At 41.9% G+C, this 22,316-nt stretch overlaps 2 protein-coding genes across 4 annotated transcripts in view; one reads left to right on the top strand and one right to left on the bottom strand.

Annotated features, from left to right (window-relative positions):
• Positions 1-4,169, bottom strand: part of LOC120419785 (protein Gawky-like) — a 42,599-nt gene extending 38,430 nt beyond the window's left edge. The window contains exon 1 of the mRNA XM_039582618.2: positions 3,903-4,169. The gene's annotated coding sequence lies outside the window, so the exon portion shown is untranslated. The remainder of the gene's footprint in view (positions 1-3,902) is intronic.
• A 2,634-nt stretch (positions 4,170-6,803) lies between these two features.
• On the top strand, positions 6,804-22,058 carry LOC120419786 (protein Gawky-like). Of its 3 annotated transcripts, XM_039582620.2 has the most exons (11): positions 6,804-6,911; positions 7,478-7,860; positions 14,089-14,276; positions 14,344-14,419; positions 14,487-17,150; positions 17,213-17,545; positions 17,607-18,133; positions 19,887-20,055; positions 20,131-20,562; positions 20,625-20,940; positions 21,009-22,058. In XM_039582620.2, exons 5-11 carry the CDS (start codon positions 14,505-14,507, stop codon positions 21,179-21,181), a joined length of 4,596 nt encoding a protein of 1,531 aa, XP_039438554.1. In that variant the 5' UTR covers positions 6,804-6,911; positions 7,478-7,860; positions 14,089-14,276; positions 14,344-14,419; positions 14,487-14,504; the 3' UTR covers positions 21,182-22,058. The 3 variants fall into 3 exon arrangements, with proteins under 3 accessions (XP_039438554.1, XP_039438556.1, XP_039438555.1); XM_039582622.2 differs by lacking the exon at positions 6,804-6,911 and having other exon boundaries at positions 7,425-7,860; positions 19,887-20,049; XM_039582621.2 differs by lacking the exons at positions 6,804-6,911; positions 14,344-14,419 and having other exon boundaries at positions 7,425-7,860.
• Positions 22,059-22,316: the final 258 nt, after the last annotated feature.

Raw genomic sequence — 22,316 nt, 5'->3', positions numbered from 1 at the left:
CAAACAACCATAGATTGGCATCCACAGAAGCACTCCTGAAAGTTTCAGCCAATTTGGTTAAGAATTCGAGGTGCCCAGTATTGGAATTCGAACCCAAGTGTATGCGGAAAACGACAATTTTCATCTTTTATTCGCCCAACAGTTCAAAATTCATCTAAAAGAATTTATGTGCTGCACATGCATGAATTTTTATATTTGGAACAACTTTGTAGAACATTGTAGATTGATTTGATTCAAACTGACTTAGTTATAAGCGGATTTTGTGATATCAACGTTATTCCAATTTTCCATACGGTTTTTTTTTTTGGAAGGGTGGTCCAGCCGCACATCCTTGATGTTGAAACCTCTAAACTGGGCCCTCGTCCTGTCACGTCCGTCAGTAGTCTTGTCGTACATTACAACTAGAATCAGATCTGCCAATGAATTAGTACACTTCGACCAAATAAACACTGACGCTGTATGGATCTGACTCTAGAATAAATGCACAGTTGTGTTTTATTCATAAGCCCAACTTATTCAATTATTCAAAATATAAATAGAAAATTATGAACTGATATACAAATAGGATAGAAATCGCGATTTGAAAAAGAAATGATCATTTACGTCAAAAGAACCGTAGTTCCTCGATTCGCAACAATGGTCGATACAACCATAATCCGAAAACCGTTAGTTCAACAGATCAACGAATTTTGTCCGATATCATTACATTATTGATTGATCGAGACTCTATGAACATTTTGACATAAAATATGCCTAGTAGTCTACATCAATCAAAGTCTATTGGCAGCATTACTCTAGCAAAAAAATTGCAACTAACTTTAACTTTAAATAGATTTTGAAAGAATATAGATTTATTTTAGATGCTAATGCTAAGCAACAAATCAATTGTACTATCCTGAAGTGAACCTAAAACCCACATTGTGATAGTGGAAAAGTCACAGAAGCAGCGGTTTCTTGTGCAATTGTGATATTTTCACTATCGGAGAACTACCTAGTTCACGAAGACAGCTTATCGGTCGACGCTTAAGCCCTGGGGCTGCGGCAAAGCGAGTTCTCGTAGCATGAAATGGTGTCCATAGTGCTTATAAAAAAGAATGTTTACCCAAATTTTAACTAATGCACTAGGATCAAATCATGCCCCTTGACTTTACAAGGCCCAGGGAATTCCAATTTTCCATACGGTTATGACAAAAAGTCTGTACAAAATGGCTTTTGGATTGGATGGTCAGTTTGATCAGAAATAATTTGACAACTGGTTTGGTTTGGTTCAGTTTAATTTTGAGGAATGACCGATCGGGGTGGGAATCAGCCACTGGTTGATGCATTCCTCACATTAATCCAGTCTTCAAGTGTACACTCTACAAATTTTAAATATATTATCAAACAGAATTCAAGAGCTGACGTAAATACTTATCATGTAACCAAAAATCCAACGTCAATATTTGTCTTTACACAACAAACCCGAAACAAATGTATAATCAACACATAAGTGCTCATAACTTTTGATAGGGTTGTCAGATCTTCAATGTTTTGGCCTCGTTGAAAAGGTCTTTTCAATACCTTTCTTAAAATGGGTAATAAGGCCAATATAATTGCAAAAAATCTTTAAAAGTACTTAACTAAACTTGCTGATTTTGAGACGGTTCAAAACGGCCATAATTCGTGAAGCCTATCAGGAGATAATCGAGTGACAATTTTTTGTCCACACATCCACACAGACATTTGCTCAGAACTTGATTCTGAGTCGATATGTGTATGTGAAGGTGAGTCTAGGAGGTCAATTGAAGAATTTCATGTTTCGAGTGATTTTATCTTGACTAAACCCTATGAAATTTTCAGCATAAGCAGTTCGGAATGTCTACTTTCAGATGCTATTTGAATAACTTAACTAACTTAGACATGGTTTTGTTCGAACGCAAACCAGTTAAATACGGAACAACGGATCAGTTCACTTTTTACTGCGTTGGGTTCGTATGAGCCCAAGGACAGTTTTTACACTAACTAATAAACACTCTGGCCACTCTCGAACCGATTCCGAAGCATTGGCAAATTGTATGGGAATAGTTACGTTGTATTACATGTTGATCACAGGAGGCTGAATAAGCAATCAAGCTCAGTACGTCAAAATACAAAAAAAGGAGACAAGGCGAAATTTGTCGGGTTAGCTTGTTTTCATGAAAGTTTGCAAAATACTGCCTTATGTTAGAGGTAATTTGCGATTCGCTTATGTTTTAATTTCTTAAGTGAGGGTTGCATATCTTTTAATAGAAGTTTTATTAGATGATATCCTAAATCCTGTTCCTCAAACGAAAAAAATAGCAAATTTAAATACTTCCTATCGGGTGTTTTAACAAACCTTGTTCTACAACTAGGGGAGAGTGGGGAGACTTGATCTCCTTTTTTTGTATCGCACATAACTCTGTCAATTTCTCACAAAACCATGAACTTTTTGCATGAATTGAAAGCTTATACATTCAACTATGTTTGGCTGATAAGGGTATTTCATCAGATAAACTCTTCGAATCATGCCAAGCGTTTTAAAAAAATATTTTAAAACGGCATTTTCAAAATGTTGGGGGTAATTTGATCCCCCTTTCAACATTTTTAAGAAATCTTAAGCAAAATGTTTCTTATTCATCCAAACTGTTAATTTCAGCAATTTCACATTAAACCTGTACGTTTATGTTCAAAATATAACAAGTTTAGCATACGAAATATTTAAAAACTTAAAATTTTCTTTTTAAGACCAAAATTAAGCATGTTTACAAAAGCTGGTAATTTTTGTTTACAAAACTTTCGAAAAATGGTTCAAACTGCAGTAAGTTATGTACAACTATACTATAGGAAACTATGTACGAAAACCCAGCCCAATTATTTAATCTTGAGGCTGATTCCAGCGACTGTAAAGATGCAGGGATCAAGTCTCCCTAAACGGACTTTTTTAAACAATTGATTGTAAAAATAGTATGACGATAAATTTAACGTCAAATGCGTAAGGGTTTTTGAGTTGATAAATTTATGAAACAATTCATGTAAAAAAATATTTTTTTGAATAACTTTTTAGTGTTTTCTATACTTATCAAAACAACGAAAAAAGATCTCTTGGGAGTTTTTTGCAGCACTTTTTAGATATATGTGTGTAACTCAATCTAAACATTTTTTAATTTTTTTCTTTGTTTTCTACAATGAGTTTTAGTCAATTTTGCACAACTTTCTAGAACAAAGCTAATTGTTTTACCCACATGCTGACGAGATACAGGCTTGGGATCAAGTGTCCCCGGGGATCAAGTCTCCCCACTCTCCCCTATATATTCAAGAGTACGCCGCTAGGTAGGAACTCATTTTCAAATAAGTTTCGATCTCGGGGATTCATACAGGCAGCCTTCATGTTACAGACCAGTGCACGATCCAAATAATCCACCCAGGTTGGAGGTCAAATCCCTGTCCGACAAATCCGTCTCCATCGAATGAGTTGTTCCGCGTGGTTCGTCCCTCCGTACCGTACCGGGCAGGAGGGCCACAAACAGAGGTTACTTTTTCTCCGCACTCGACGGACTGGCCCGCAAAGTCCCGTACACTTTTTACCACCACCCAAAACAAACCACCACCACACACACCAACATGTTTGCGCGCTCGGCCAAACAAAACGCAAACTTAAATTTGCCAAATGGAACATTATTTAAATTTCATTAAAAAGTTGAAATAATTGCGAAATTACGTATAATGTTTACTTAAATATGTAATGATTTTACGTATTTACAAAAAATATTTTTTATTTAAATTTCCGAACATTTTGGTTCCCAGTTTGACCGCACGATGGCGCGCGCGTGTGGGCAAGTTGCAAAGTCAACAACATTGGCGTAGCTAGCAGTAGTAGTGGGAGAGAGAACGCTTGCGCTTACCCGAAGAGAGAGAAGAGCACACCGAAGGCTGAGGAGGACCGAGTCCGAATCCCAATTTTTTAGGCAGCGACTTGGAAGGAAACTGAAATACGCAATTTTCACGACTTTGCACGCGCGTTCACGGCGAAAAACACCAGCCACTTTTGCACAGACGCTTCCGGTAGAACTTGCGCACGTTTCTCGACGGCTGCGATACTCATTTAACGTCGAAATTTGCGATAGAAAAACACACGGGAGCCATTTCTCACCCGATTTTGGCCATTTGCAAATAACGTTCTGGCCGTGCGCGGGAGGTACTAGATTTTTATCGTGCGCCGCCATGCAGTGAGCTGTGACGGGAAAGGTACGGGAGGCAAACGTCAAAACAGCGACAACCCAGTATACTCAATCCGAATTTTGAAACGGAATTCAATTCAAATCGTACCCGAATTCCGTTTCAAACATAAAGCTGAGAACAAGCTTATTCGTTCTACGCTGTGATGGACGGAAAACTTTGCACCATGGCGGACTGCAGTTTGATTTTTCCATGATCTTTGAGTCGAACAATCTACAGGGGTTATTATGTTCAATGATCGATGACTGGCAGGATATAATCTTAGCCTGCCTGTTGTCATCGACCACTAAACATAGTTACCCCTGTAAATTGTTCGACTGACAGTTTATGTAAGAAAATCGAACTGGTGCAACGTTCTGCGTCGAACGGATAATCTTGTTCATAGCTTAACAACCAGTTCCGTGCACATACCGGTTGATGTGTCTTTTATATGAACGGTTTTTTTTTAATTTTAGAATTCATAAAATTAAGAATTTGAGAAATATGCTTGAATGCAAACTTGATGGTAATTTTCAAAACATTTGCTAAAAATGCTGCTTATTAAATTAACCGTTGCTTTTCGATAAAAGTAAGCACAAATCAAGCAAAACAATGTAAATGGGCCAAAGCCAAAGTGTAAAGGTGTATTCACATTATACCGCATCCGCAGCCGCAGCCGCATCCGTGTAATATTTGACAGTACGGACGCACAGTGCGGACGCGATTTCTCCAATGCATTTCATATGCAGCCATTCACACTGTTCCGCATCCGTATCCGCAGTACGGATCCGTACACGGATGCGGAACAGTGTGAATGGCTGCATATTAAATGCATTGAAGAAATCGCGTCCGCACTGTGCGTTCAAACGTTCTGTAATTTTGTTAGAATAAATTTAGCACCATACTGTCTTCGGGAGAGTTGTTCAGGACATCCATAGCTATACTTTTACGGTGTTAGTTTCTCAAAATAATAAAAAATGAATTTTGTAAATTATATAATGTGAAAATGTAAGTTTCCTCATAGTAATTTCCATACAAATTTAATTTGCTTTAAGTCAATCGTGGGCTCAACCAATCGCTCCCAAATTGTGGGAGGTTAATTGGGATCCTAAAAGGGACCCAAAAAATGTGTTGCTGAAAAAATAAATATTTGATTCCACCCTAATGTACCATGCTTCCAGCAAATTGCATGATACATTCAACCCCCGGTGGTTGGTCACTTTCTCGTTTGACACTTTTTTAGTTTGTACCCCGTTGGTTGGTCAAAGTAGCCTGCTCCGAAGACGTGGAGTTGAGTGATATTGAGGGGAAACCTCGTTTATTTTTTACCAATCTAGCTATCGTTACCGATCATGTAGCCCAATCTTCAGCTCGAATTTTGCCTGGGAGTATGTGACCGAGTTGAAAGTAGAATTTGAAGCTCTTCTCTGTGTACTAGTACAGAGTTCTTCAACGCTCAGACAGTCGCCAACAGATCGTCCGAGAGATTGGATGGGATGGGTTTTGGGGAGGTCTGGGACATGACAAAGTCAATTGGGTACTAAAGCCCTGTGTCAATTTTTATGTACAACGGTAAAAAACACGATTAAAAACCATTTCTGATCTTTTTTTTTTCATTTTAACTCAAAAATTTTTTTGACAAGACAACATTTTTTCGATGGATTAACCATGGTCCCCTTGGAACGAGCTGTCAAGTAGGAGCTTTTCTGTCAAGAAGGACCGCGAGGTTAATTTTTCAAAATTGATTTAAAAATCCATTTTAAACTCTTTGTGGTCGTACAAAGGGTCATTGTACTCAGAAAAATAAACTTTATCGCTGTAAACAAAAATATCAGCAATCTAAGCTTCATTTTAGGACCCAATTCCCGCAGCAGCCGAAATCCCCTCTCGACCGCCACCTACCCCTTTTGCCTCGCTAGATGGGTTTCAAGCCATCGACCTCCCGCCTACAAAGCGAAACGCGTGCCACTAGGCCACGGGAGCGCGGCAAAATGCTTGACATTTCAAACATTTTCGATGATTTCAAGGCACGTGGTTTCATTCTTTTGACAGCTGCCATTAGTTCCAAAGGAACACCCACCGTCGAGCAGTTTTTGCTTTTTTTCTACAATGTATTTCTTATGGAGCGAACTGTAAAAAAATGCTCGACGGCGGCTACTCCATTAGCAAGATTGGATTTGGGAATTCGAATTGCGGCATTATTCACATAAGCGAATTCGCTTTTTAGTATCAAACCACCGGGGTTGCAATGTACAAATGTAGTACTAGATTGTTGCTCTTTATTTATCGTGTTTATAATTGGTAGCAAGTCGAGACACATTTTAGCGAGTACATGACCCTCGCATTTACGTGGTAGCAGCTTTGACGTTTGCATCGGGCAACAATGCGAAGAAGTATAACCATTATGAGGTCTGGCAAAGAACAAAAATTGTAATTTAGAGATAAGTAAAAATTACAATCTGCGAAATTTAGAAGAATATTTCGAAATATTTTTATATTTTGTAACAAGTATTTAAAAGGTATTTTTCGAAACTTCTCTCATACATTTTTATTTAAAATATTCCATGCTGACAAAATAATTTCAGGACGAGTCAGACCTTAGCTCAACGGCACTGATTCTTCGGCAGTCTTTTCAACTCGCGATCCACCATTATAATTTCGATCTGAAAATTTCGGTGATTTTACGGGTGAAAAAGGTAACGTTCCGGAATCTTTGGTGGTCCAGTGCCGCGCGGACAGTCTCAAGTGGCCATCGCTGTTCGTGTTCGGAGCTTTTCGCTGGGCTGGAATCGGTGGCGAAGTTTATAAAAATTCAGACGATTTTCGAACCAACATCTTAAAATGGCGCAGATGGCAATTGTAAACAATTGTTTTTGCGTGCTGAGATTTTTACTTGAGATTTGAACAGTTTAATTCAGAATATTAATGTGAAGTGAAACAGTGGTTTTCTGAGAGGAATATTAGAGAAGGGCATTTAAAAATTTTGTAAACATTTTCCTTTGTTTTCAAAATTTTGTTTGCCCTTTTCAATTGCTAGAGTTGGGGAGCGTTCTTTTATTACGTAACGCAGTAGGGGGGGAGGGGGGGTCGGAGGCCGTGTTACGCTCCATACAAAATTTTTAAAATTTGTATGGAAATTTTGTTACGAGGGGGGGGGGAGGGGGTCTGAAAGTCCGATTTTTCGCGTTACGTAATAAAAGAACGCTCCCTTGAAGTCTGAAAGAAAATAAATTTTTGCCTTTGGCCGGAATGACCTTATAAGAAAATACCAGAAGACAAACCATCCCAGTGAAAAAATAGTGGTTCCTCGCATTTGTGGGTGTTTCCGACACCGGAAGTGGCCGAGGAAGATTCCGTCGACACTGTGGGTTTGCGACGGCGACCCCCGAAAAACACTCCGCGGAACCGAGTTCCTCTTGGAGTCGCTTGGAACAGGTCCAAGGGAAGTGCGTATCTGTGGATTTGGAGTGTGTAGTTAGAAAAAAGTGACCACAATCTGGATTAAGTGCTGTGGCCAGAAACAAGGAAGCAGTTGGGAGTGAAATTTAAGCAAAATATTATTTATTCCATCCTTCCACAAAATGGTAGCAGCAGAAAATTGATGTCGTCGTCAAATTCGTTCTTCAGTACGGGTCCAGTCTAAAGGTAAGCCCCAAACCATGTACCAGGAACGGCCTTTGTCCCTTCCCCTGTGTGTGATTTTACGCAGAGGTCAACCTTATGACCAGAGTTACAGGAAAAAAAAATTGAATGTCCAAAAAGCGTCAAGAATTGGAATGTTGGCAAAATGTGTAGCTCCCATCCATTCAGCAGAAACCACTTGCTCAATATTTTGCCCCACGTCCACCTCCACCTCCAATCCTCCCCCGAACAGTGAATGCCACTCCCCCACGTCCTCCCCCTGCTGAACCACCTTAGCCCCATCGTCGCCCTCTATCTCTCTCTCATTCAGAGCTCGATGTTTGCTTGCTCTTCTCAGCCGTCGACGTCGAACGGGTCGGGTTTTGGTAAAGGTATGGCAGAGGCAATACAGGTCAACCAACAGTGCCAGGGGTGCCAGAATTCCGCGGATTGGGGAAACAGTTTGGGGGTTTGGTTTGCTTTGTTAAACTCAAAATTATTTGTTTTTTATCGGTTTGATGTCTTTTTTTAGATCTTCCAGCAAGATACTAGTCGTTTTAATATTGTATTTATGTAAACAATATTTATTCAATCTAAATACTACATAGGTATGTACTGTTTTTTTTTGTCCAAACATAATTCAATTCTATTTCGCTTTCAAGATTATGCAACATTCGTCCCTGCAAACGATCAAAATAATAAAAAAAAACATCATTATCTCGAATTGCATATTCTTTGAAATGCTAAAATTGTATAGATTTTTTTGTTTTCTTTTTAAAAATCGGATGCAACATCTCAAAAGGGCTGTATCTCGAAAAATATATCAGCGATTGTTTTTATTTTTTGCACAGAGGTGCGCTATGGTGTAAGGAATCGATAGAATCCAAAATCATGCAAGTGTAACATGCTAAGAAAATGCATGCCCCACTTTCCCCTAATAATATTTTACTAAAAATTTGATCGTCTTTACGAAAAAAAATTATTGCCTAGATGATAAATAGTAAATTTACATAATATCACTACATTTTGTATTGACTTTTTTTTAACAATTGTTTATCAGTTTTAAAAAAAATTTATGTATTTATTTTCCAAAAAAATATGTTTTTGCAGCAATTCGTATTTTTTCCATACTAAAAATCCATATGGTACACATGCCCCACCTGAACAAGATTTTTTAAATGCTATCAACAAAAATAACCAAAAGTTAAATCATACTTTATAATAGGTGCAAGTCATTGGAAGGGACACTAGACACTACTGATCTAAAATATCATTTGGATAAAATGAGCCTTAAAAAAACCCTAAGCCTTATTTTGTACTTTCAAAATATTATAAAAAACCTAAGGTTTTGAAAAAAACTTCATTTAATCTTATGCCCAGTGGCGTTTACGTCGTTTTGGCGGTTATGTGGTAGTAGAATTAACTAATTGCATTGCTAGCAACAATTCCTCATACTGGAAATAATCAAAATTGTTAAAATTACGGCCGTACGAGCGATTGTTCCTCTTGCCCCATATGGTCGTCTTGCCCCACCTTCCCCTATCCGTTCTCGAGTTATCGTGGCACCCGTAAATCAACTCTGTGTTTAGAGAAAAACGCTCACAAAGTTTGACAGCTCGCTTTACGCATGGCAAAATTTCAAACTTAATCTGTATGTGCACTTCGGAAGGAACCGGTCAAGAAAAAAATCAAATGGGCAGCAGCGGTGGCGAGAGCAAGCCAAAGAGGGTGAAGAAAGGCCCCAAGAAATCGCTCCCCTTTCCTTGCGAATTCCGTACTAGCCTTTAAGAGCGAGTCCACGAACAGGGCATACCCCTTTGTATGGGATGTCGTTGGGTCCTCACCAATATGCCTGAAATTTTCTGGGGTTGTTTGTACATATAAAATTAGCTTCTGGCCAAAATATGAGCACTCTAGGTCAACGGGAAGTGGGGCAAAGTTTGATGGTTCAAAAACGGCAAAATTCAAATTAATTTTAAAATTCGAACGTGTATCTGAAAAGGCTTAAAAATGCAACAAAATGCAGGATAGAGCATCCCAATTGGTTTAATCTAAAGGGAGTTATTGGCATTTTAGTGAAAAAATAGCATAATTTTCAAACTCAAATAAAAAAGTGTTCCATCCAGATATCAACTCGGTTCGACCTGCAACTTGTAAGGCACATCTGGGACTACCATCTGAGACGGAGAATGCTTCGGGTAAGGCAGTTTAACATAAAAAATAGAAACTTATACTTTTAGTGAATTTTTTGGTTGTAAATTTTTGCTCGGGGGACCCCTTAGATCACATTTTTCGGTGATAATTTCATCATGTTCGTGTTCCTTGGGCATGAGTAAGGACCTCGACGCCGTTAGCAATGTTGGCTTTAAAATAAAATTTCGTGATAATATCACTTCCTCCCAGCCAACATTTTTGCCATGCGAAGCGGGCCTCGACGCTGTGTCTAGGTTTAATTCCTAGCTAGGAGCCATCAGTGTCTTAAGAGGTGGTCCCAAGGCCGAGTAGGAGTTCATGAAGCAAATTAGTCGTCTCCCACCCCTTTTAAATTGAAAAATGAACTCTGAAACCAGCGCTTACTCACAACAGAAACAGAGGCCTCTTCTAGGCATTGTAGGATAGAATAGATTTTGAAATTTATTTTAAAAAAAAAATATTATTACGTAGCATTTTGATATGTCAAAATTTCCATAGAGTCTCGGTCAATCAATAGTGCGATGATATCGGACAAAATTCGTTAATCTGTTGAACTAACGGTTTTCGGATTATGGTTGTATCGACCATTGTTGCGAATCGAGGGTCTACTGGAGCCTTGACGATCAAATGGAGCCTAACATTTCAAAAGGGCGCATGGGTTTTGTGAACAGGAGTGAGTCTCCTTCACTCAAATGACAGTTTACATAAGGTATAATAGAGATGCACTCTTGTTTGCAAAGCTCTATGCCCTAATGAAATGAATGGCATGAAATAGTCGTCTTAATTACTAGTGTTCAACTTATGAACTGTTCATTTATGTTTATTGGTTTTTGGAAGCGGCAAGACTGGTTTAAAAACAAGATCCTTTACCTTATTTGGCGTTATAATAAAACATTCGGGGATTTGAGATTAAATTTACTTTCAGACAGTTTAGTTTAGGTTGTTGATTAAAGTTAGATAGTTTTCCGTAGATGAATAATTGGAATTAAATGATTAGTTGATTTGAACGAAGTGTAACATTTCATTGGCAGATCTGTTTCTAGTTGTAATGTACGACAAGACTATTGACGGACGTGACAGGTCGGCAGTTAGTTTTCATCTTTTTTTCTCTAGTATTTTTTATTTCCTTTAAATTTGGAATACATCGTAGGTTTCTTTTGTATAGATCTCCGATTAGTTACATTTTCTTATTTAATTAACTAATAATTTAATTTATTCCGGGCCTTCTTACTTTGAATCACAATTTCAGATTTTCTTTATTCAGTGTTAAACTTAGATTACCGTAACTGCTCAAATCATCCAAGTTCTTACTACTCACATCAACACTAATTTTCTTTCACCTCCCCCCTCCCGATCCCCTATATCTTCCGGTGGTGTTCATTTGGTATGCAATACTAGTTCGGCCACTACCCTTTTTTCCACAAGAAACCGGACTTGGACTGACTTGAGGCCGCGTCCCCCACCTTGCTCCGTAAAACGAAAACGAAAACGAATTAACAATTTTGCCGTAATATGAAATATTGAAATTTTATACATGTATGTAACGCCTTAAAAATAGTTTTGTTTATAAAATTATCGATTAATAGGCTGTTTTCAAAAATAAAATAAAAACATAAAAAATATTTCAGAAGTCCAACTTTGTTAAGAACCGCTCATTTATTAAAGGATAAAAAAAAATCACAAAAACATTACGACAGTCATAAATAGCCGATTAAAATAGGTTACATGAAAAACAAATTTAGAGGTCGATTTATTTTTAAACAAATGCTAATGACTAACACTTTTGCCCCTTCTGAAATCAATCGTACAGAAAATTGTCAATTACCGAATGATTTTTTTTACTAGCCCCAGATTTGCCGGATTTCCGTTGATCTATAAAGTGTGCAACATTCTTAAAACTCTGGCACCAATCCAGCAAAATCTGAGCCAGCTCTATACTACATTAGCGTGTCCCAAAAAAACACGAAGTCGAGGAATTCAATGTGCTCAGTTCTCAAATGATAGAAAATCATGTTAGAAACAACTCTCTCATACATGAAAACTTTCGGAAAAATCGTTTACCACGTTCCCTGGGCATTTTTTTGAAAAAAGTCAGTTTTTTCGACATTTTCACAAAATCTGCTTAGAAAAAATGGAAAATTTTAAAATTTCAAATAGTCTATACCATTAAATGATGGTCTGTGATCCAATAAACAAGTTAATGTATCGATTTTGCCTTTTAAAACCTTGTTTTCACTTTCCCGGTAGCTTTTATGTCGAAAAATACGAGTTTTTGCTTTACTTTTTTTCAATCTTTTCCCTCGGTATTGAACACAAAAATTTCCTCATATGTGAGAATACATGCATCTTGTAGGAAATTTTCCGCCGAAGATTTTCGTCTAAGCAACTTTGAAGTTTCATCAACTCTGAGCTGAGATATTCCAGTTTTTGTGAAGAAAGAATATTGAATATATGAAAATGTTGATATTAATCATCATTGGCATACAATATTAAGGATAATTTAAGCCTAATTTGAAGTGCGGCTGTATCGCATCTGTTTTTAAACATGATTGGTTCATCCTTCAATATTGATCCTTGCACTGTAACTTGGATTTGGCTCGCACTTTTCTCTCGCACTTTTGACAACAAAATTTCCAAAAACTAGGCAACCAGCAGTTGTTTATTTACATTTCAGTCGCAGTTTCCACCAAACTGGACATTCGCACTTAAAAGTTGCGATTGACAGGTGAGCAACATCGGCTCGCTTTGATAATTTTTTGAGAAAATTAAAATTTCCCAAGCCAGTTTGACAAGTCGCAATAGTGCGATCGTTAGCAATAATTTAGTGCAAAGTTCAAGTTAGTGAGAATTGCGCAATACTAAGGGCCACCAAATAACTGCACAGATGCATCGATTTGTTATTTGTTTATTTGTATCCATGGAAACACAGCAAACGTGCATCGATTGGTTTAAATGCAAAATGCTCTAAATATGAGTTATTTGCTAAAAGTAATTCATTGATTTAGCACGTAGTGTGCCATGAGAAAACAAAACCAGGTGGCCCTTAGTATTGAAGGATGAACCAATCATGTTTAAAAACAGATGCGATACAGCCGCACTTCAAATTAGGCTTAAATTATCCTTAATATTGTATGCCAATGATGATTAATATCAACATTTTCAAATATTCAATATTCTTTCTTCACAAAAAACTGGAATATCTCAGTTCAGAGTTGATGAAACTTCAAAGTTGCTTAGACGAAAATCTTCGGCGGAAAATTTCCTACAAGATGCATGTATTCTCACATATGAGGAAATTTTTGTGTTCAATACCGAGGGAAAAGATTGAAAAAAAGTAAAGCAAAAACTCGTATTTTTCGACATAAAAGCTACCGGGAAAGTGAAAACAAGGTTTTAAAAGGCCAAATCGATACATTAACTTGTTTATTGGACCACAGACCATCATTTAATGGTATAGGCTATTTGAAATTTTAAAATTTTCCATTTTTTCTAAGCAGATTTTGTGAAATTGTCGAAAAAACTGACTTTTTTCAAAAAAATGCCCAGGGAACGTGGTAAACGATTTTTCCGAAAGTTTTCATGTATGAGAGAGTTGTTTCTAACATGATTTTCTATCATTTGAGAACTGAGCACATTGAATTCCTCGACTTCGTGTTTTTTTGGGACACGCTAATACTACATAGATACATACATGAGAGTGATGATGATGATGATGTACAAAACACCAGCTCTGTGCAAGAAATGGCCGTCGCCGAGAGCGCAAACATTACTATTTTTTTTCTGCAACATGCTACCGTGCACTTCGACCCCCGTTCGTGCTGTGAAGGGAGGGGGGCTGTTGGTTGGTCAGGGAGGGAATGCAAATGAAGCCTCTGTGTATCTGTTCTATGATGCACACTGTGTTGACCAGTGGTATGGTTGTGGCGTTCACCAGAGAGACTAGTGACACGCTGGGAGAGAGAGAGAGACAAATGTTGCTTGCCACGCATTTCAATTGAAAGTTTAGGCGTTTTAAAAACCAAATATTTACAAGAAAATACTTTTCTTGCTTTTCCACAGACAATTAGACGGCCACATTTGCACACTGTAAAAGTTCCGGATTGCATGCCGCACAGGGGACAACATCCCCCTCGCCCCATCCGTCAGCGTTAACATCCAGCAGGAGTACAATCTGTGATAGTGTTTCTGCAAAGCGAACGCAACAACTACTCTCTGGATGCTGAACTGAAGCTCCATCGTGTGCGGAGGTAAGCCGTGTTTACTTGTGGATTCTGATTGGGTACTAAAAGTTTTTCTGTTTCTTCCTACGATTAGGTGCCGGAGCTTGTTGCTCGATTCTTCGGAACAACCATACGAGATATTGGAGATCTTTGGCCTAAATGGTCTAAATGTCAGTATTGCTTTGATTTGTCCAGAAGCTTTTTGATGAATGATTGCTTGTTTTTCTTTGGTCCTAGGCTATAAAGTGTGCAGCTATGATGCAGAGTAGTACTACTAAGAGTCCTACCATCACGGTGTTCCGATTACGATCGGATCGTACGATGCTCGGCAGCTACATTCCGCTGGTGTTCCCCCCGGGCCGGGTTGCCGGCTGCGAGGAGGACAGATTGTTCAAAACGCATGCTACTACCACCAACACTACTACGATTACTACTGTAAACGGCACGGCTTCCGGCGCACGGGACACGGAAGTGGCCACCACGAACAAGTCTGACTACATCTACTTGACACAATCAACGGACAGCAGGGCGTTGCTGGTCACAAGATTTCCCCTGGATGACTTGGGCGCCTCCCGAGCGCTCGTTGGCCATATTACTGAGCTGATGCGAACCACTAATTCTGTGACTTTGAAATGTGATTTAAATGCTTACCTGAATAATGTTAGTATTAGTCGTAACCTAGCACTAGATCAATGTACTACTTTAAGCCGTAAAGTTCCGACGGTGGCGGCAGTCCGTGAGAATCGGTGTGGTGGTGGTGGTTCGTACATCAGGTTCGACGACCTGCTGGCCATGGTTGCCGGCGAGAAAGCCCTGCTGAAGCGTCGATCGGCTCTGGAATCTCAAGGACGAGTACTGCCACGTTTGCGGCTGTGCGGTGGCGGCGAAGACTCGATCAACAACGGTACGAGCGCTTGGGGAACGCCACCGACTTCGGCCAACAACACCAGCGCCTGGGGCATTCCAAACCAGCAACAGCAGCAACAGCAACCCCCGCAGGCCTGGGGTGGAACTGCTAGCAACAACAGCGCCAACAACAATAACAACAACAACAATCAACCGACATCGAGTCAATCTCAGCGACAGTCATCACAACAATCGCAGCAGGATCACAATGCCAACAAAGCGCCCCAACAGGGCAGCGGATCGGCACCAAACGGAGGAGGCACCTCGAACCCATGGAACCGCAATCCGACCCAGCAGCAGCAGCAACAACAGCAGCCACAACCGCCAGGACCGAATCAAAACCAGCAGCAACCACCGCAACAGCAGCAGCAGCCGCAGCCGCAACTTGTTATGGGAAACAATGGGAACGTAGCGACCAAGAGTCAACTGGAACAGCTGAGTCATCTGCGGGATGCGCTGTTCAGCCAGGACGGTTGGGGTTGCCAGAATGTTAACCAGGACACGAACTGGGAGGTGCCCGGATCGCCGGAGCCGCCAAAGCCGGAACCTAGCAGTGCATCCGGAGGGGGGAACGGTGGTCCAAACCCGCCAGTGGTCACAGGGTGGAAGCCGTGCAACTTGAACAACGGCACCGAACTGTGGGAAGCTAACTTGCGCAATGGGGGACAACCACCGCCACCGCAGGCTCCTGTGCAAAAGACTCCCTGGGGGCCGGCGAGTAACATCGGAGGAACCTGGGGTGAGGATGATGATTCTGGCGAGGCAAACGTTTGGAACGGAGCCGCCGGTGGAAATCCTCCGGCTGCAGCGCCACCAGCGTGGAATCAAAACAACCCGCCGATGTGGCCGCCGGGTGCTCCGGGTGCCGGTCCGAATCCTGCCGCCGTCAAGAAAGACAACGACTGGGCTGGAGTTGGCGTGATTGGTAACGCAGGTGCTGCGGCAGTTCCTCCGCCGGTTTCTGGCTGGGACTCGCGTGGCGCTCCGGTACCGCCCGTTAACGTTCCCCCGGGACCCATCGGACAGACCAATCCGATTGAGGCGATTCGCGAGATTCGCGGTGATCCTCGCGGTATATCCGGTCGACTCAATGGTAACGCGGGCATGTGGGATCAACAGAACGTTCCGAATCTGCCGACGGCCGCCAAACTTGCTCAAGGTTCGCTTCCCTCGGTCGGCGGTGGAGCCAACAGCCAATGGAACACGCCGGTTCCGAACAAGATGCCCGGCGGGTGGGACGATTCTCCTGCACCAATGAACAACCGACCCACGCTGGACGACGGTCCCAGTGGACTGTGGAACCAGGGACAACTGTCGCGACAAAACTCGAACATATCCAGCTGGAAGGACATGTCGGCGGACAACGTGGTCCGCACTCCAATGCCACGAACTCCACTCGGAGGTGGTGCTAATCTTCCACTAGGACCGGCGGTATCGCGTGGAGTACGACTCGGAGGCATGAATCCCGGCATGAAACCAGACAGCAGCATGTGGGGCCAGAACCAGGGTTTGCCGCCGATGAACGGCTCGTGGGACGATTGCGCTGGCGCCGGAGGCATCAACAACTGGGACGATAAGAGTCTCGGTGCTGCAGGCGGAAACGGTCCGTGGAATGACTTTGGTCAAAGCAACTTGTGGAAGCAGCAGGGTAAACCGTCGGTAGGCGGCTGGCCAGATCCGAGCGATTTGATGGGCGGCGGTTCTGGCAACGACTGGAACATGAACAAACCACCGAGCAAGATGAGCCCGGTGGAGATCATTCGCAGCAGCAAGCAGTACCGGATGCTGTGCGAAAACGGTTTCAAAAAGGAGGACGTCGAGCTTGTACTGCGCACGACCAACATGAACTTTGACGAGTCGCTGGAGATATTGCAACGCCACAACTCTGCCGGCGACTGGCGGGGACGTCCGGACGAACATCCGGGCAGTGCGTTCGAGGCGCCGTTTTCCAATCGATTCCAGGCCGGCCCTGGAGGAGGAATGCCATTTTCACAGGTAAGAATAGAGTTCATCGAATAAATGTTTACCTTAAAGCTAATGTCTTTCCAATCCCCCAGAACCAGAATCTGCTGAACAACCTTCCAGGTGTGGGTGGTCCCAATCCGAATTTGGCCGCCCTCAACAACCTCAAATATCTCTCACAAGGTGGCGCCGGAGGTCATTCCTCTTTCGGCTCACAACCCGGCGGCGGCGGACCGAACCCGTTGACAGCGGCAGCTAGTAGCCAGCAAAATCAACAAGCACAACAACCCTCAACGCAACACCTGCGCATGTTGGTGCAGCAGATCCAGATGGCCGTCCACGCGGGCTTCCTCAATCACCAGATATTAAACCAACCGCTGGCACCGCAGACGCTGCTCCTTCTGAACCAGTTGCTCACCAACATTAGAGTAAGTTTCCGGTTAGCGTCCGTCAGTGCAAGTAAATTCAACACTTTCCCATACTTTTCAGCAAATGCAGCACATCCAGAACAACCTCGCCCGGAGCGGTGGCGCCACCGGCGTCAGCACCGTTCAGCTGACGATGCAGATTAACAAACACAAATCTACCATCAGTCAGCTGCAGCAGCAGATCGCCGCCCAGCAGGCAATTTACGTTAAGCAGCAGCAGCAACAACAACAGCCCGGCGGTGGTCCCCACGGGCAGCCGCCAAACGTGGGTCTCGGCGGAGGGGCAGCCGACTTTCTGCGCCAGCAGGATCTGGTCTCGCTGCAGAACAATTTTGCCGACATGGGCATGGGCAAGGAGCCGGTCACGCCGACCGGTGGATTCCCTGCGGCTGGCGGCAACGTGGGTGGTGGACCGGGCGTCACTAGTCAACAGTCCCGGCTGAACCAGTGGAAGCTGCCATCGCTCGACAAGGACGGCGGCGGCGGTGCCAATGATCTCACCGATTTCTCTCGTGCACCGGGCACGACTGCCAAATCAACACTGTCCACGGCGAGCTCCAACATTGGCGCTCTAGGGCTGCAGGATGGGTAAGTTGGAAGCGTTTCTTAGATTTCTATTTTTTACCCCTCAAATGATGGGGTTTCGACATCATAAACTTTGAAAAATATTTGCAACGGCCTAATGAAACATTCAACTGTATAATACCTACCGGTTATTGTCAGGGCTAAAATTTATTTTTAGAATTCTTCGTACCTAATTTTGTCGATGATAAAAATCGATCAGAAAAAATCGTTTTCAAGATGCCGACTTTTGAATACAGTGTTTTTTTGGCTTTTGTGGGCAAATAGAATGTACCTACTTGGAAAATTTCACCCAATTAAAAAGAACGAAAACAAATGAAAAAAATGCCTAATTCTTCGAAGAAATACTCTTCCGGAATTTAAACAAGATTTTTTTTCTAAGAAGTTGGTACTAAGACTGACGGGTATTTGCATGATCGCTGTAAACTATGTATTTTAATGAAATCTTCTCAACTAATTTTTTAATTTAATTAATTATTTAATTTAATTAACTGAATTTTAAATGAAAATGTTTTATTTTTAACTTTTGATATCCATTTCCTGCTTTCTAGTAATGAATCACATTATTCTATGCTTGTGTGGATCAATCGGACCGCGCACTGGACTCACAATCCAGAGGTCGCCGGTGGATCCGTTGACAAAACCGCAAGGTTTAAGAGGGCCACATTATAAGGTTACGTCGATTCCGTTTTTTCGTTTATTCTCTAAAACAAATTAAAGTTTAAGGTAAGGCTATAATCCTGCCCTAAAAATGAACTTTTTATAAAACGTCGTAAACCTACCTTTATGTATATTTATCGACTAAGAATCTAAAACTGAACAAATGTCTGTGAGTATGTTTTGTGTGTGTTTGTGCGTGCAGATTTTCATAGAAGTCAACATTTTTGCCATGTTATCTCAGCACTGGCAGGTTCGATTTTAGCTCGGGAGGTTTCATTCGATCCGATTTGCTGTCCCATAGATCGCTATTGAATTATTCAATGATCTGGGAACCCGGTCTCGAGATACGGCCATTTTAGTGCCGTTTTAAGCATTTTTGGCAGCGAATCTCAGTAATTTTGATCAAAACTATGTCCGGAACAACCATGCGACTCCTTGTTGGATAGATTATGGAAAAAAAAACCTCTCCAATGAAACATAAACTCTTAAGATCTGGCAACTCTGTCCCGAGATATGCCCACTTAAGTGATAGTTATGTACTTGCTTGAAGCCGAATGAATGTAAACTATGTCCGTCCCATCGTTGGTTAGCAAATCGAAAGACCTTTCCAACGAGTTTAAAATATTGAAGATATGGCGACCCTGTCTCGAGTCATGACCACTTAAGTGATATTTCTGTACTTTTTTTTATTCTGGATCTAACAAAATTGATGAAATTAGTTTCCAAACCCATAGGTGGATTAAGTTAGTTCTTATTAGGCGTTTGGTACGGTACGTCCACGCATCCTTCCTCCTCTGAAAATTCTGTGAAATGTGATCCGTTCACAGAATCATCTCTGCGGCTAATGCAAAGCAGCTCGTGGAAACTTCAAAATTTCAGCATTTTATATTTATTTTCAGATTCAGAAGCACTGTTATTTGATGTGGAAACATTCATTGTATTAAGTTTTTGAGAGTTTTGAGTTTGAGTTTTGAGAGCTCTCTTTAAATCTCATTTGAATTTGTGTTTTTGAATCGATTTTGAAATTGATTTGCTAAACGTGAAGATCTGTGTCTAAAAGGTTCACACAAATCAGTAAAAAATCTTATATTTTCAACAGAACCTGGTCATCGGGTCGCTCTACTCTGGCGGATGGCTGGCCAGATCAACCGTCCGGTGCCGTTGGCGGCGGCGAGCCCGACAATAAAGACTGGAACCCATCACAGGACAACGCAGCATTCTCCGATCTCGTGCCCGAGTTTGAACCCGGGAAGCCATGGAAGGTAAAGGTGATCGCGCGTCCCCCACCGTTCGACCGCCAAGGTATCACCGATTTAAGTTGTTTCTCCTCTTGCGTTGCACAGGGAGCCCAGCTAAAGATCGATGAAGATCCGAGTATTACGCCCGGCAGTGTGGCGCGCAGTCCGCTGTCGATTGCGACCGCCAAGGAGGCGGATCTGTTTGGAGGTGGCGCTGGTAAGGTGTCCCCGTCGGATGCGATGGGACTGGGAGCGTCCGCCTGGGGCAAACCGGGCAAGAATGTGTGGCCGGACAGTATTACGTCGAGTGGTGCTGGGGGTGGTGGTGGCGGCGGTGGTAGTGGTTCCGATCTCTGGGGAACTCCCATGGGAAAGCCCACACGCGGTCCGCCACCGGGGTTGGGTGCCAACAAAAATGCTAACGGTTGGGCCGGTGGTGCTGGTGGTGGCCCACAACGGTCCAATTCCGGTGGCAATTGGCCAGGTGGAAACGGGTGGGGATCGTCGTGGTTACTGTTGAAGAATTTGACCTCCCAGGTAATGCATTCGCTGTTGAGTCGAAATTCACCTCAACTCACCAGACCAATTTCTCTCCCCAGATTGACGGCGCCACTTTGCGAACATTGTGCATGCAGCATGGGCCGCTGCAGAGTCTGCAGCTGTACCCGAACCACGGATTGGCCCTGTGCAAATATTCTTCCCGCGAGGAGGCCAGTAAAGCTCAACAGGCGCTCAACAACTGTCCCCTCGGCAGCACCAACATCGGGGCCGAATGCCCAAGCGAAGCGGACGCCCAAACCTATCTGCAGCAGTTGGGGGCACCGGCTGGCAGCAGTGGCAGCATACTTCCACCGAGCAGCAGCGGTCCGGTGACGAGTGTGGCGCAGTCCTGGCGTCAAGCGCCCAGAACTTCCGGTAACCAAACAGCGAAGTTCATCTCGATTTTCCCTTCGATTCTAAACGCGTTTCCGATTTTCCAACAGGTGCGGACACGTGGGGCTCCGGATGGCCACCGTCCAGTGGAGCTGGTGCAACCGGCGGAAGCGGAGGCGGCGGCGGCGGACTGTGGGCACCGCTCGAGGGAAACACCGCAGGCACTCCTTCCAATTTGAACTCATTTTTGCCAGAAAGCTTACTCGGTACCGATTTGAATTAGAAGAAATGAAAGTGTTTTGATAGTCTCGAACTTGCCCGCGCAGCAAGGCAGTGAACGTTCATTATTTTATTTTCTCTTTATTTTTTTTTGCTACAAGGTTGTGTTTTAATCCATATTATACATTCAACAATATTTATTGTTTTGTTTATTTTTGATGAAATAAAATCAAACACGAAAAAAAAAAAAATAAAAACAAAAACTCAATTGAATCGCATAACTCAACGGTGGTGTTTCCACCCCCCCAGAAAAAAAGCGCGTGCGCACTTATTTTCTCAGTCAATTTGTCATCGTTTGATCGAAACAATTAATCAGAAGCACGATCACCTTCCCGAGGAGCAGAAACGGAGGTACGCCGAATAAAAAATCACATGTTTCTTGGACGAGAGGCAGAGATTTGCATCTAAGTTGTTGAAGTTGATCGGCCCGCGTCGACGACGCGCATTTTATACCACACACACACACACACACACACACACACTCTGGAATCGCATAATAACTTTTATAAGTAATTGAATGAACAGAACATAAATTTTAAAACAGCAACACTGAAAACAGAGCATAAACATTTGAAGTGAATAAAAAAAAACAAGAATGAAACGAGACATAAAACTAGTATTAAAGATGAAAAAAAAACATAATAATAGCTGTCTAAGTCAGTTTTTTAGATTGTAAGGTAAGTAGCAGTAAAATACTACAGAGAGATATAGAAATGTGAGGTATATTAAGAAAAATTTAAACTATATTTATTAATTTTAATATACATCAAGGCAAACACATTAAATTTACTGTGTATGAAAAATATACATAAATCTTGTTATTGAATTATTTTTGAAATTATTTAGATATCTGAATAAACAAGCATGAATAAGCAGCTAAATTGATTGGTTTTGATTCATTACACTCCTCCTTTTCTTGTTTCTCGTGGTCGATTTAATCCTCTGCCCTTTAGAATTCCGGAATTTCTCATTGCTTTAACACCGCTGAACTCCCAAACTCGAAAAAATGGGAATTTGTGTGAAAAATCCTCCCTTTTTAGAACATGGAAGTTAAGGTGTTAATTCATATTCATACAGTAGGTTTTTTTTTCTACCGTCACCAGAGGTAACATTGGGTCATACAAAAATTCTGAAATTTG

Source organism: Culex pipiens, chromosome 2 (assembly GCF_016801865.2).
Source record: "Culex pipiens pallens isolate TS chromosome 2, TS_CPP_V2, whole genome shotgun sequence".
Lineage (NCBI taxonomy): Eukaryota > Metazoa > Arthropoda > Insecta > Diptera > Culicidae > Culex > Culex pipiens.
Note: the sequence above shows the minus strand (reverse complement) of the source record. Positions and strands in the feature narration are given on the sequence as shown.